General features: G+C 41.0%; 1 protein-coding gene across 3 annotated transcripts in view; it reads left to right on the top strand.

Moving 5' to 3' along the window:
• The window catches only part of FMNL2 (formin like 2), a 315,721-nt gene that overhangs the window by 201,791 nt on the left and 97,941 nt on the right, over positions 1 to 15,989 (top strand). For all 3 annotated transcript variants that reach the window (XM_007464164.1, XM_007464163.1, XM_007464162.1), the window contains exon 3: positions 11,243 to 11,323. In XM_007464164.1, the coding sequence (XP_007464226.1) occupies positions 11,243 to 11,323 (81 nt within the window). The remainder of the gene's footprint in view (positions 1 to 11,242; positions 11,324 to 15,989) is intronic.

Raw genomic sequence — 15,989 nt, forward strand, 5'->3', positions numbered from 1 at the left:
AGTGGGGGGCCCACTTCCCGCAAAAAAAAAAAAAAAAAAAAAAATGGCCTGGTTTTTTTTTTTTTTTTTTTTAATTTTTATTTGAGCATAGTTGATTTACAGTGTTTTGTTAGTTTCTGCTGTACAGCAAAGTGAATCAGTTATACATATGTCCACTCCTTTTTAGATTCTTTTCCCATATAGGTCATTACATGAATGGCCTGGTTTTCTAATTTGAGTTGCAGTAGATTTGAACCTTGGTCATTAAATGGAATCCAATCAATGCTTTGTTTTTTTCCTTATCTGTAGGGCTGGCCTATGTATAGGCAGAGTGACTTTCCTAGTGGCCAGTGGGGAGAGGGGAGGCTGATGTAAGCCTTAGTGGATTGAGTTAATGGGAAATGTATAATTATGGAAGGCACTAGGCAGTTTCAGAGCCGTGAGAGGTACAACACAAGCTTATCAGCAAATGTCCTTTCACTATGAGAGTAGTTTGGCTGACATATCTAGCACAGAATCCACTGGGTGTATGCCTTGTATGGAGTGTTTACAGTCTCTCTGAGTACTTTTAAACTTTAAAAACTTACTCATAATTTATGTGAGCAGTGACTTGTATATGACATTTAAAAGAAGTTTAATTCTTTGAACATTATTAAGGACTGGGTGCTGAGTATTCATCTACATACTGAGACTCAAGGAAAAGTAGAACATGTTTTTTGTCTTTTAAAAACTTACTCTAGGCTGGAGCTCCTGGCTTGGGGTCTCTCCCCTCCGCTGTCACAGAGCTGCCCCAGAGCCCAAGGGGAGGGTGGCCTCACTGAGGCTGCCGGCTCTGGAGGGGGCCCCCAGTGGCCGAAGCCGTGACTGTCCTTGGGACCGGGAGACAGTTCCCTAAAACCTGGACCTCAAAGGCCACCTTTATTCACACAAAGAAAGGATTTTTCCATGTGGAGGGCGACATGTCAGAGTTTTGCTTTTACCATTTGCTTTGAGGTTCTATCTGTTTTTTTGTTTTTTTTTTTTTCCTTTATTTTCTTCCTTTTCTTCTGAGCAATGTGGCTAGCAGGGTCTTGGTCCTCCGGCCAGTGTGAAGCCTGAGCCTCCAAGGTGGGAGAGCTGAGTCCAGGACATTGGACTACCAGAGACCTCCAAGCCCCACATAATATCAATTGACAAGAGCTCTCCCAGAGATCTCTGTCTCAACACTAAGACCCAATGGCCAGCAGGCTCCAGTGCTGGATGCCCCACGCCAAACACCTAGCAAGACAGGAACACAAGCCCATCCATTAGCAGAGAGGCTGCCTAAAGTCATACTAAGTTCACAGTCACCCCACAACACACCACTGGACGCGGCTCTGCCTACCAGAAGGACAAGATCCAGCCCCACCCACCAGAACACAGGCACCAATCCCCTCCACCAAGAAGACTACACAAGCCACTGAAGCAACCTCACCCACTGGGGGAAGAAACCAAAAACAATGGGAACTATGAACCTGCAGCCTGTGAAAAGGAGACCCCAAACACAGTAAGTTAAACAAAATGAGAAGACAGAGAAATACGCAACAGATGAAGGAGCAAGGTAAAAACCCACCAGACCAAACAAATGAAGAGGAAATAAGCAGTCTACCTGAAAAAGAATTCAGAGTAATGATAGTAAAGATAATCCATATCTTGGAAATAGAATGGAGAAAATACAAGAAACATTTAACAAGGACCTAGAAGAACTAAAGAGCAAACAAACAATGATGAACAACACAATAAATGAAATTAAAAATTCTCTAGAAGGAATCAATAGCAGAAAAACTGAGGCAGAAGAATGGATATATGATCTGGAAGATAAAATAGTGGAAATAACTACCACAGAGCAGAATAAAGAAAGAAGAATGAAAAGAATTGAGGACAGTCTCAGAGACCTCTGGGACAACATTAAATGCACCAACATTCGAATAATAGGGATCCCAGAAAGAGAAAAGAAAAAGAAAGGGTCTGAGAAAATATTTGAAGAGAGTATAGTTGAAAACTACCCTAACATGGGAAAGGAGATAGTCAAGTTCAGGAAGCACAGAGAGTCCCATACAGGATAAATCCAAGGAGAAACATGCCAAGACAGATATTAATCAAACTGTCAAAAATTAAATACAAAAAAAAATATTAAAAGCAGCAAGGGAAAAGCAACAAATAACATACAAGGGAATCCCCATAAGGTTAACAGCTGATCTTTCAGCAAAAACTCTGCAAGCCAGAAGGGAGTGGCAGGACATATTTAAAGTGATGAAAGGGAAAAAACTATGACCAAGGTTACTCTACCCAGCAAGAATCTCATCCAGATTTGATGGAGAAATTAAAACCTTTACAGACAAGCAAAAGTTAAGAGAATTCAGCACCACCAAACCAGCTTTACAACAAATGCTAAAGGAATTTCTATAGGCAGGAAGCACAAGAGAAGAAAAAGACCTACAAAAACAAAGCCAAAACAATTAAGAAAATGGTAATAGGAACATACATATCAATACTTACCTTAATGTAAATGGATTAAATGCTCCAACCAAAAGAGATAGACTGGCTGAATAGATACAAAAACAAGACCCGCCTATATGCGGTCTACAAGAGACCCACTTCAGACCTAGGGACACATACAGACTGAAAGTGAGGGGATGGAAAAAGATATTCCATGCAAATGGAAATCAAAGGAAAGCTGGAGTAGCAATTATCATATCAGACAAAATAGACTTTAAAATGAAGTCTATTACAACAGACAAAGAAGGGCACTACATAATGATCAAGGGATCAATCCAAGAAGACGATATAACAATTGTAAATATTTATGCACCCAACATAGGAGCACCTCAATACATAAGGCAAATGCTAACAGCCATAAAAGGGAAATCGAGAGTAACACAATAATAGTAGGGACTTTAACACCCCACTTTCACCAACGGACAGATCATCCAAAATGAAAATAAATAAGGAAACACAAGCTTTAAATGACACATTAAACAAGATGGACTTAATTGATATTGATATTTATAGGACATTCCATCCAAAAAACAACAGAATGCATTTTCTTAAGTGCTCATGGAACATTCTCCAGGATAGATCATATCTTGGGTCACAAATCAAGGCTTGGTAAATTTAAGAAAATTGAAATCATATCAAGTATCCTTTCCAACCACAACACTATGAGGCTAGATATTAATTACAGGAAAAAATCTGTAAAATATACAAACACATGGAGGCTAAACAATATGCTACTAAATAATCAAGAGATCACTGAAGAAATCAAAGAGGAAATCAAAAAATACCTAGAAACAAATGACAATGAAAACACGACGACCGAAAACCTGTGGGATGCAGCAAAAGCAGTTCTAATAGGGAAGTTTATAGCAATACAATTCTATCTCAAGAAACAAGAAAAATCTCAAACAACCTAACCTTACACCTAAAGCAATTAGAGAAAGAAGAACAAAAAACCCCCAAAGTTAGCAGAAGGAAAGAAATCATAAAAATCAGATCAGAAATAAATGAAAAAGAAATGAAGGAAATGATAGCAAAGATCAATAAAACTAAAAGCTGGTTTTTTGAGAAGGTAAACAAAATTGATAAACCTTCAGCAAACACATCAAGAAAGAAAGGGAGAAGACTCACATCAACAGAATTAGAAATGAAAAAGAAGTAACAACTGACCCTGAAGAAATACAAAGGATCATGAGGGATTACTAGAAGCAACTATATGCCAATAAATGGACAACCTGGAAGAAATGGACAAATTCTTAGAAAAGCACAACCTTCCGAGACTGAACCAGGAAGAAGTAGAAAATATGAACAGACCAATCACAAGCACTGAAATTGAAACTGTGATTAAAAGTCTTCCAACAAACAAAAGCCCAGGACCAGATGGCTTCACAGGCGAATTCTATCAAACATTTAGAGAAGAGCTAACACCTATCCCTCTCAAACTCTTCCAAAATATAGCAGAGGGAGGAACACTCCCAAACTCATTCTACGAGGCCACCATCACCCTGATACCATAACCAGACAAAGATGTCCCCAAAAGAGAAAACTACAGGCCAATATCACTGATGAACATCGATGTAAAAATCCTCAACAAAATACTAGCAAACAGGATCCAACAGCACATTAAAAGTCTCATACACCATGATCAAGTCGGGTTTATGCAAGGAGTGCAAGGAATCTTCAATATATGCAAATCAATCAATGTGATATACCATATTAACATACTGAAGGAGAAAAACCATATGATCATCTCAATAGAGCAGAAAAAGCTTTTGACAAAATTCAACACCCATTTATGATAAAAACTCGCCAGAAAGTAGGCCTAGAGGGAACCTACCTCAACATAATAAAGGTCATATATGACAAACCCACAGCCAACATCGTTCTCAATGGTGAAAAACTGAAAACATTTCCTCTAAGATCAGGAGCAAGACAATGTTGCCCCCTCTCACCACTGTTCAACATACTTTTGGAGGTTGGAGCCACAGCAGTCAGAGAAGAAAAAGAAATAAAAGGAATCCAAATTGGAAAAGAAGAAGTAAAACTGTCACTGTTTGCAGATGACATGGTACTGTACATAGAGAATCCTAAAGATGCTACCAGAAAACTACTAGAGCTAATCAATGAATTTGGTAAAGTAGCAGGATACAAAATTAATGCACAGAAATCTCTGGCATATCTATACACTAATGACAAAATCTGAAAGAGAAATTAGGAAATACTCCTGCTTACCACTGCAACCAAAAGAATAAAATACCTAGGAATAAACCTACCTAAGGAGACAAAAGACCTGTATGCAGAAAACTATAAGACACTAATGAAAGAAATTAAAGACAATACAAACAGATGGAGAGATATACCGTGTTCTTGGATTGGAATAATCAACACTGAAAATGACTATACTACCCAAAGCAATTTACAGATTTAGTGCAATCCCTATCAAACTACCAATGGCATTTTTCACAGAACTAGAACAAAAAATTTCACAATTTGTATGGAAACACAAAAGACCCCAAATATCCAGAACAATCTTGAGAAAGGAAAATGGAGTTGGAGGAATCAGGCTCCCTGACTTAAGACTATACTACAAAACTATAGTAATCAAGACAGTATGGTACTGGCACAGAAACAAATATAGGTCAATGGAGCAGGATAGAAAGCCCAGACATAAACCCATGCACATCTGGTCACCTTATCTTTGATAAAGGAGGCAAGAGTATACAGTGGAGAAAAGACAGCCTCTTCAGTAAGTGGTGCTGGGAAAACTGGACAGCTACATGTAAAAGAATGAAATTAAAACACTTCCTAACATCATACACAAAAATAAACTCAAAATGGATTAAAGACCTAAATATAAGGCCAGGCACTCTAAAACTCTTAGAGGAAAACATAGGCAGAACACTCTATGCCATGTACCACAGCAAGATCCTTTTTGACCCACCTTCTAGAGAAATGGAAATAAAAACAAAAATAAACAAATGGGACCTAATGAAACTTCAAAGCTTTTTGCACAGCAAAGGAAACTATAAACAAGATGAAAAGACAACCTTCAGAATAGGAGAAAATATTTGCAAATGAAGCAACTGACATATGAGTAATCTCCAAAATTTACAAGCAGCTCATGCAGCTCAATATCAAAAAAACAAACAACCCAATTCAAAAATGGGCAGAAGTCCTAAATAGACATCTCTCCAGAGAAGACATACAGATCACCAACAAACACATGAAAGGATGCTCAACATCACTAATCATTAGAGAAATGCAAATCAAAACCACAATGAGGCATCACCTCACACTGGTCACAATGGCCATCATCAAAAAATCTACAAGCAATAAATGCTGGAGAGGGTGTGGAGAAACGGGAACCCTCTTGCACTGTTGGTGGGAATGTAAATTGATACAGCCACTGTGGAGAACATTATGGAGGTTCCTTAAAAATCTAAAAAGAGAACTACCATATGACCCGGCAATCCCACCACTGGGCATATACCCTGAGAAAACCATAATTCAAAAAAGTCATGTACCACGGTGTTGATTGCAGCTCTATTTACAATAGCCAGGACATGGAAGCAACTTAAGTATCCATTGAGAGATGAATGGATAAAAAAGATGTGGCACACATATACAGTGGATTATTACTCAGAAATAAAAAGAAAGGAAATTGACTTATCTGTAGTGAGGTGGATAGACCTAGAGTCTGTCACACAGAGTGAAAAAAGTCAGAAAGAGAAAAACAAATACTGTATGCTAACACATATATATGGAATCTAAAATAAAAATGGTACTGATGAATCTAGGGGCAGAACAGGAATAAAGATGCAGACATAGAGAATGGACTTGATACGGGGAGGGGGAAGAGTAAGCTGGGACGAAGTGAGAGAGTAACATTGACATATGTACACTACCAAATGTAAAATAGCTAATGGGAAGCAGCCGCATAGCACAGGGAGATCAGCTCAGTGTTTTGTGACCACCTAGAGTGTGGGATAGGGGGGGTGGGAGGGAGGTGCAAGAGGGAGGAGATATGGGGGTATATGTATATGTATAGCTGATTCACTTTGTTATACAGCAGAAACTAACACACCATTTAAAGCAATTATACTCCAATAAAGATGTTTAAAAAATAAAAACCTATCTAAAGCAAGATGAGTACACTTATTATAGTGTAATGAAAAGAACAAGGATTAGAGAGTCAGAAAACTTGAGTTTTAATCCTTGATCAGGGGTGGAGGGGTGTCGGTGTGTGTGTGTGTGTGTGTGTGTGTGTGTGTGTGTGTGTGTGAATTTAAGGCAAGTCATTTACACTCTGAGCCTCAGTTTCCTCATCTATAAAATGGAGTTTAACATGTACTTTGCAGATAGGGAAGCTTGAGTAAGTTAAGAGGCCTAAAGAATATGCTAAACTCTAAAGTGTTAGTAAAAGATAAGTTAATAATCTTTGAGAAACAAGAAGTGCTGCCCCAGATGAAAGGGTAATTGTGCTCCTGGGCTTGTATAAATTAAGTCACTTTTAGCAATGAGGAGAAGTTTTCTGTTTGTTTACCAGACAAATTGAATTCCTAACACTCTAATTTATTAAACTGTTTGCAAATGACACAGATGCTTTACGAAGATTTTAAGGTCTGTTCTCCCCTCTCTTTCCTCCCACGCTTCTTTCAGTGCAGTTTGTCAACATAGTGTCCTGAATGTTAAGAAATGGCTTTGGGCTTGGTTCTTTGAATGTTTTTGGAGAACAATTAAAACCCTCAGAGCCATTTTTATTTCTCATCCAGAAACATTTCATGAAGAAAGTTTGGTCACACAGAGATATAAATGGCAAGAGGTCAGAGTGGTGGTGATGCTGTATGATTAGATATTTTGAAAGAAATTTGTATTTTTAAAGCTCTTTCAGATGGCTTATCCATCCCTATTGACAAATCACCATGATTTATCCCTAAGAACAATATTTCTATATAGCCTAACTCAAGTTAGGGGCTTAATCTAATTAAGCTACGCTTATCAGTGATGTTGGACAAGCAGGTAACTAGTTATTGAAAATAGCACGTGGGGTATGAAGTGTTCCCAGAAGTGAGGATGATGGAAATCTGCCAGCCAAGGCAATTTTGGGTTTCAGTGAAAAATCTAAAATTCTAATACTTAGAGGAAAAAATTATTAATTTAAATAAGTAAAATGCCAATAATCCATCCAGAGTTCTTCAAAATAAATGTGTTTTGGCAAGGTGCTGGAATTCTCCAGTGTGTTCCCCCAAATGTTTCTGTTGTCCAAATGGCCATGTTGAAGACAGACAGACTGAAAAGGGTTGGTGTGCCGGGTGCTGGATTCATAACTCAAACAGTAGCTCCTTTTGAGATTAGACAAGCAGCCCCCAAGTTTTAGGAAAATCGTTGGGGCTTTGTATTTTCCCTCCATAAGAGTTTCACTTGCATCCCTGGAGGTAGGTGCAGTTTTTGGAGAAGTAGCTACGATGTATGATGTGTTTTAAAGCATCAGTTTTCTTCATTTTCTGTTTCTTGGAAATGTTAGTAAGTTACTCAAACACATGAAGAAAAAAATGCCTAAAACACAACAGCAAATTCTAAGCCATTTGAAAGAGAAAGCCTCTTTGGGTGACCACAATCTTAAGTAAGAAACAGAGAAAGCTATATTTATGACTGTCAAAAATGGGATTTTAGGGCTTCCCTGGTGGCGCAGTGGTTGAGAGTCCGCCTGCCGATGCAGGGGACACAAGTTCGTGCCCCGGTCCGGAAAGATCCCACATGCCGCGGAGCGGCTACGCCCGTGAGCCATGGCCACTGAGCCTGCGCATCCGGAGCCCATGCTCCGCGACGGGAGAGGCCACAACAGTGAGAGGCCCACGTACCGCAAAAAAAAAAAGGGTATTTTACTAATTGAGTGAATGTCAATATGTTATATATGCTAGTCAGCCAGATTTTGTTTTATTTATTTATGTATTTACTTTTTGCTGCACCATGTGCCCTGCGGGATCTTGCTTTCCTGACCAGGGATCGAACCCAGTCTCCCAGCAGTGGAAGCGTGGAGTCCTAACCACTGGACTGCCAGGGAATTCTTTAAATTTTGTTATTTTTAAAGGAATAAATACGGCTCTTATGGTGTGAAGACATTGCCTGCAAGAACAAACATTAGAAATCTCTCAGTAACTGTCCACAGATTTCAAATTTTAGGTCCTCAAGCAAATGCTGCATTAGCCACAGTTAAAATTCATTGAGTTTCATATGTTAGGAACTTTATATTTAGAGGTAGGTAGTGTTTGCTATAGTAGAATGGAGCACAGGGTGAGTTGTCTCTGTCATGGGATTTTTAAAAATTGGGGTAATTGGGGCTTCCCTGGTGGCACAGTGGTTGAAAGTCCGCCTGCCGATGCAGAGGACACGGGTTTGTGCCCCGGTCCGGGAAGATCCCACATCGTGGAGCGGCTGGGCCCGTGAGCCATGGCCGCTGGGCATGTGCGTCCGGAGCCTGTGCTCCGCAACGGGAGAGGCCACAACAGTGAGAGGCCCGTGTACCGCCAAAAAAAAAAAAAAAAATATATATATATATATATATATTTATATATATATGTATATAAAAGTTGGGGTAATTGGATTGTATTATTAAAAAGCATTTTATTTATATGCCAATATATCTCTGGCATCAGCTGTTTTCATACACAAGGTTGGAAATAGTAACTGGTTTCTAGATAGCTAGCTTGTCAGTTCATTTTTTGGGGAACTTTTTGTGATTATTTTAGCCCTCAGCTGGGCTATTGCTAAAACCCTGTGGCCATTGGATCCTATCTGATCCCTTAGTAAAGTGATAGTGTTTGTTTAAAAAAATTAGGACTTGGTACATAGACACAGTGATGGCGCCAGAGATGTCGAATATGCGTGAATCATTAATTAGAAATTGCTTGTGGGATAGAAAATTGGGGGGAATAATTAGAAATAATAAGCTGACCTTTTTTTAAAACAGCTCCGTTGAGAGATAGTTTGTATACTATGAAATTTACCATGATCATTTTTAAATAAAGGGCAAGTATTGATAGGTGTCTCACTCTAAGCCAATTTCTTTTATTTTAGAGTAGCATTAAACAATAATAAAATATATATTTTCACTAACAAGATGATCTTTTGATAATAGTAAGATGATCTTAAGCATTTCTAAATCTGTAAGTGAGCAAGGCTTGAGTGGACTGGGAAGAATGTTGTGGTTCCTTGTGTTGGAGAAATACAAATTTATATGGGATAAACAAACGCTTAACATACTGGCTAACTGTCAGTGTTGTGAAATACTAAAAAATTCCATTTTGGCATAAGCAATAATCAGGTTAAAAAGAATTACTAGGAAAACATCTTTTGAGTTGTATGCAGAAAAGTACCTGGTAAGAATTGTCCTGATTTCATGACAAATCTTTTTTTTCCTTTTGGAGCTGCTTTGTGTAAACTTTTTTGGTGTATTAAATATAGTGTATGTACAGGAAAGGTTGTGAAGCTTAAGAATAGCATAATAAGTAAGATAAAACCAACATCTGTGTAACTACTTCTAGGGTCAGAAAAGAACACTGCCAGCCTCTCAGGATCAATCTGTATTTCCCTTCCCCCTCCTTGGTCCTTGACTACCATTTTAATGCAAATCTCCCCCACCTTTTGTGTGTGTGTGTGTGTGTGTGTGTGTGTGTGTGTGTGTGTGTGTGTGAATAAACCACCTATATATGTGTCCCTAACAGTTAATATTTAATTTTGCCTCTTTTGTGAAAGAAATCATTTGTTCTTTTTTGTCTCAACAATCCATCCACATAGAACCATGCAATACAGTGTGTTCTTTTTTTATCAGAATGTCATTTATCATTATATGACTATAATATAGTACTTACCATTCTATAGTACGGGCCTTTGGATTTTGCCCAGCTTACTACTGCTTATTCTGCTTTGGACATTATGGTCTGTAAAACCTGATACACATGGGCATGAATTTCTCAAAGTGTGGTCCCTCCATCTACATTGCCAGCCTGAAACTTGTTAGAAATGCAGATTCATGGGCCCCACCCCAGATCCACAGTCAAATATCACCTTGGCATATATGTGTTTATATATATATATATATAAAATATGCTTATTTCAATGATTGTGCCTTTGTTCATAATACTTTGAGGTCTTCTGATTTGGAAACTGCCTTAGGGACACTTTAATGGTCACACACATGCACACAAATACACACCGCAGTCTCTGAGCAATAGACTCATTACTCATTTTTGAAATAAACTAGTTTTATCTAGTTTGAGACAAATTTTTGGTATTTTCAAAGATAAAATAAATATTCAAAAGAAAAAGATTTGCCAACACTGAAGATATTCAAAGAATATGCAATAGATGGAAGACCTGCTAAAAGAGGTCCCTGAACACAGGTTGGGCAGAACATTATTCCGAGAAAGAGAGCTGCAGAGCCCCACCGAGAAAGGTCAGACTCTAGAGTTGGGCAAACATGGGTTCGAATCTACTTGTACCCCTGACTTGCTGCATCATCTTAGGGAAGGACTGATGTGCTCTGAGTTTCAGTTTCCTCGTAGGCAAAGAGGGAGGGGATAAGAACATCTACTGTGAAGATTCAAAACCAGTGACTCTTTGCAGGGCTATGGTCATGCGGCAGATGCGTTTTGGCTTTGGGTCAGCAGTATAAATCTTTGTGAGTATGGCTGACCGTCATGCCTTCAAAGCTTTCGTGCTTTTTACTTTACTTTTGTGCTTCCTGCAGGAACGATTCCAGGTGAAGAACCCTCCCCATACTTACATTCAAAAGCTCAAAGGCTATCTGGATCCAGCTGTAACCCGGAAGGTAAGATGGATTTGTTTCCGCTTTGTGTTATTGCTTCCTCATTAGCAGGCAGAATCCTCCTGCCCTGGAGGAGACCTTCCTTCCTCTCCATTATAGCCTCTGCGGAGCCTCTAGGAAAACAACCTTGGAGTTGTTGGAGCCGGACAACATGAAAAGACAAAGAAAAAAGCCATCCTCGCTTGAGAATGTGTTTAAAAGTACTTTCCTGAGTTGGGAGTCATGTACCTCTGATGGTTATTGAGTTGCTGCCATTTGCAATTACACAGGGCGGTAGGTTCAGTCCAGAGGTGTTCAGGCCCCCAGAAGAACAGGCCTAGCAAAGGGAGTACTTGTCTTTCATGCCTTGGTGCATTTCCAGAGACCTTGAAAAATCACTGGGGCTTTGTCATCCCAGCTGTGCACTCACATCCTGTGTTGATGCTTTTAGCGGCTTCCCCCACCCCAGCCGTGCCCCTGGCCCCAAGAAGGTAAGGAGAGAATAGCTGATTCCATTCTCAGCGGACTGTCTCCTTTTACAAACAAGCCCTGCTTTGTGCAGCCACACAATTGGTTTAAACTGATGCCTTGTGGTAAAGCATGTAGCCTGGCACAGCCCTGGGGCCTGGATCAGTCCTGGGATGTCTCAGGGCAGAGCCGCCCTTGCTCAAGATGGATAAAGGGCTAGTCACCAGACAGCACTTGTTTTTCGGTTGACCTTCCACAGCTCCTGCTTTCAAGGCTGCCCTGAAAATATCTTGAGCTGAATTCCCTCTGTTGTTTCAGTGTGTGACTCATGAGAGCAGAAAGGCACAGTTTTCCTAGTTAGCTCCTATTTCCAGGGCTCTTGGCTCTGAGATATATTTTTTAAGCTCCTTTTTCTGCATCTTCTGCTTACATTCTAAACACTGTGTCCACCCCCCGCTGGAAGAAATCAAGTAAAGGAGAACAACTGTTATTTCCTTTTGGACGTTTCCTGGCCCTTTGTCCTGTAGTTACTATGCAGACAGGTGGAAATAAAGTCTAGGAGTGATGATGCAAATGGGTTGTGGACCTTTGCTGTCGCCTAGGCGCCATATGTGACATAGCCTCCTCTTCTAAGAATGTACCTATCAAAGTATGCTAATACCCTCCTCATAACTACAGCACACACATTTTTTTTTTTAAAAGAGCTTCTGTCAGGTCTGCTAAGTGAGACAACTGCTTAATTCTTAGTTTCTTTCTTGTCCCCCTCCCCAAGGATATAGCACCTTTCAATTTCATCACATTAGAGAGGGTTAAAGGAAGGCATACCCATATACATAAAACACAACCCAGAAAAAAAAAACAAACTAGACTATTTCTTTTGCACAGGGGCAGCAAGATTCTGTATGAGAAATATTTTCAGAAATCCCCCAACTCGTAAACCTTCTGGCTGGACAGCTCAGACCCAGGATTAGGCACACTCATCCCGAGCTGAGTCTGGCAGAAATGCCGTATTCGTACCCAAGACTGAGAGTATACTCAATGTCCCAGCCCATGACAGTTATCTCAACATTTGTCAAATTCTTTAAAAAAGGAAAATACGTAAACTCCTAGAGAGTGCTTCTTAGACTCCAGCCTCAAGCCCCATGAGGACGAAGATGGTTGGAGAGAAGAGGTGGATTCTTCCTGGCCCAGTCCCAGTTCTTCCTCGGAACAATTATTCCTGGGAATGTAAAATGAAAAACAACAACAAATCAGCTGCTCAGAAAGTGTTTTGCTTCCTCGCAAATAACTTCATAAAGAGGCCCAAGACAAAGGATGTCTGTCTGGGCTGACCTTCATTCCTGAAATCTCTGCCCTAGCCAACTGTATTCACCTGAATGGCCGTGTTTGGCCTGAGCCTCATATTTCAAGTTCAGTCATTCAGCTTTCAGAAAAAAATAAAATGGATGTTGGATCAACCATCTCTGCTTTAGTAAGAGTTCTGTCAGGAGCTGGCAGTAGGAAATGATCTGTTCCACTCACCGTAACTGTCATGCTTAAAGCCTGGAAAAAAGGAGATTTTGCTTGGAGTAAGGCATGACTTGCAGTTAAAATGAGTTTATGATTCTTAGCTGAATTAGAGTCAGGGAGAAAGAGATTTCCAATCAGGCTTTCCATTTTAGCCAGACAGTCTAAGCTGAGCAGTTTACCATTAACTACATCTGGAGTCCTCAAGCACTCCATTCATTAATCTTTTGTTCACATTGAATTGAAGATACTTAATTTGCTGTCTTCTAAAAAAATTTCTTAAGCATCTTCTATTTCGATTTTCTTCTAAGTAGTTTTAAGTGAAACCCTGTAGGGCAGGGAAGGAAGAGCCTAAATTAGATATCTCTCCAAACCAGTCTCCTTATTTAATACCAGGAGGCTCTCAGTCTGTGCTTTGGGGGGATGTGCTCATGTCTGGCATGGGGAGAGGCGACAGGCCATGAAGAAAGGAGTCTGGTCCTCTGTGGGCCCTGCAGTTGTGAAAGAAACCCTATTATATGGGTCTCCAGGGCTCAGCTGTCTCTTTGGGCTCCTCCCTGGGCCTGCCGTGTACAGAGAGGGCTGGGGGGAGGGTGAACGCTGCTAATAAGTGGTACCCAGCTCTTGTTCGCTGGTTCCCACAGTCGCCCGATTTCCCTTTGAAGTGTTTTAAGGCATTCTGGGTGCGTTGTACAAGTGCAGAGTGTTGTCAGCCGTTGTTTATGTGTTAGGGAAGTGGATGCCAAGATTTCTCTGCGGTCCAAAGTCCACCAGCTGAAATTCAAACGGTTGCCAAGAGAATAGAGTACAGGGCGAAGTCAGTTTAGTTCTACCTCAGTTCTCCTGCAGTTGCAAAAGTGTAGTGCCTTGTAGTAAATGCCTAATAAATGTTATCTGCTATTGTTGTCGCCTCTCTTATCTCAGTGTTTTGAGTTATTTTGTTTTGATACATGCCTCTTAGTCCTTCATCAGATCCTCTTTCACACTGTTAGGTCCTCCGTGCTACACTGGGTGCCCTTGTAGCTCACAGTGTATGTGAGGGATGACCTTGCCCTGAGGAAGCATAAGGCTCAGTTAGGGAACTAGCACAGGTGGCAGGGAACAAATCAGAACTATGCATAAGGCATAGCTAGGAATGCTGAGTCGTTTCCTAAAGGCCACATGTACAGACAGCCCAAGACTTGTGACTCTGACATGGGACTGGCCCCTCTGGAGCATCCAGCACACCTGGAAATGGTTTCCTCAGCTCTGCGGCCATAGACCCTACCTCATTGGCAGTCCTCATTGCCGGAAGGCTCTCTAGGAAGCACTGGGCTTGGATGTCCCTCCAACCTATGGATGACTCTTTGTTGTTTCTTAAGCCTTTCTTGACAAAAGAGGGGGTGGCTCTCTTTTTTCATGGCCTCAGGGATGCTTTTATTTCACATATCGTGGATGCTACACACTTGAGAAGGTCTTTGGGTGCTTCAGGAGTGGCAGTCAGGGAAACTGAGACTTTTTGCTCTGGTGAGAAGCAGCTGGTGGAGAAGTAAAGGGTCTTCAGAAGGGAAGAGGGTAGCAGGAGCCCGTCAGTGTTGAGCAGGGGTCCAGTCTTCCCTGGGGCACCCGGGCCTGCCTGTGGCAGGGCTCTCCCTTCCCCACATCCCAGAATCCTCCTTTCTAACCTTCCTCCTGTCCTTCCTGTCCTTGGATGCCTTTGTCTTTGGAGCTGGATGACCCTGTTCCTTCTGCAGTCATGGGAACAGAGGAGAAGGATCCCTAATATCCTGAGCCAGGATTCTCAAAGGCTTTTCCTGAAAACAGTGTAACCTGAAGGTGGTTTGGGTCTCTAGCACAGAGAGCATAGAACTCCTCTCAGAAGGCATTGCACATCGAATGGCCTTCTTCCAAACTGGCCTAAGACTTTAGTGACTGTAAAGAAATATTTTTGTAGGAAATTGTGTTCCAAAGAACTCATGTGCAGTGCAACCCAGTGATCCCTTGGAGATTATTTGGAGTCGAGAGAATAGAGAAATGAGTGCATTTACTATCAGAGGAGGATTCATTGGGGCAAGGGAGACCTGAGGGAGTTCCGGAAGGACACGTGGCATTTTGATAGGGAGGGGAATGAGGAAGGACATTCCTCAAGTAGAAGGGAGGTGTCTAGAGGAGGGACCTTCCACGTGAGGTCATGCAGAAAAGAACAAGCATAGTAGGTATGAGATTGCCACCTTAGAGAGGCCTGCTTGCAAGTTTGGCTCTTGGTTGGCAACTGGGGACCTGGATTTCAGGAGAATTCCCAGAATTCCCTGTTAATTATGACTCACTGTGCCCACACTGTTGATGCCAACTACATGGTTTATGCGGAATGCCGGTTTTCCTTTTGGGAGGCTGAACTTTTGGTATGTGCTAGGCAGAGAGTGCTCAAGTGATGAGCCTCCAGTAAAAACCCCAGCCACTAAGTGTCTAATGAGCTTCCCTGGTTGACAGCATTTCACGAATATTGTCATTTATGACTCCTATGGGTGAATACTCTTGGAAGCTTGTATCTGGTTTCCTCTGGACTTCACCCCACGCACCTTTTCCCTTAGCTGATTATACCTTGCATCTTTTTGATGTAATAAATCCTAGCGGCAAGAACAACTGTATGCTGAGTCCTGTGAGCCCTAGCGAATCATTGAAACGGGTGATTTTAGGGACCCCAGCATAGGTATGTCAGTGAGTATTGTTGTATTGT

This window comes from Lipotes vexillifer, unplaced genomic scaffold (assembly GCF_000442215.2).
Source record: "Lipotes vexillifer unplaced genomic scaffold, Lipotes_vexillifer_v1.1 scaffold967, whole genome shotgun sequence".
In the NCBI taxonomy this organism is placed as follows: Eukaryota; Metazoa; Chordata; class Mammalia; order Artiodactyla; family Lipotidae; genus Lipotes; species Lipotes vexillifer.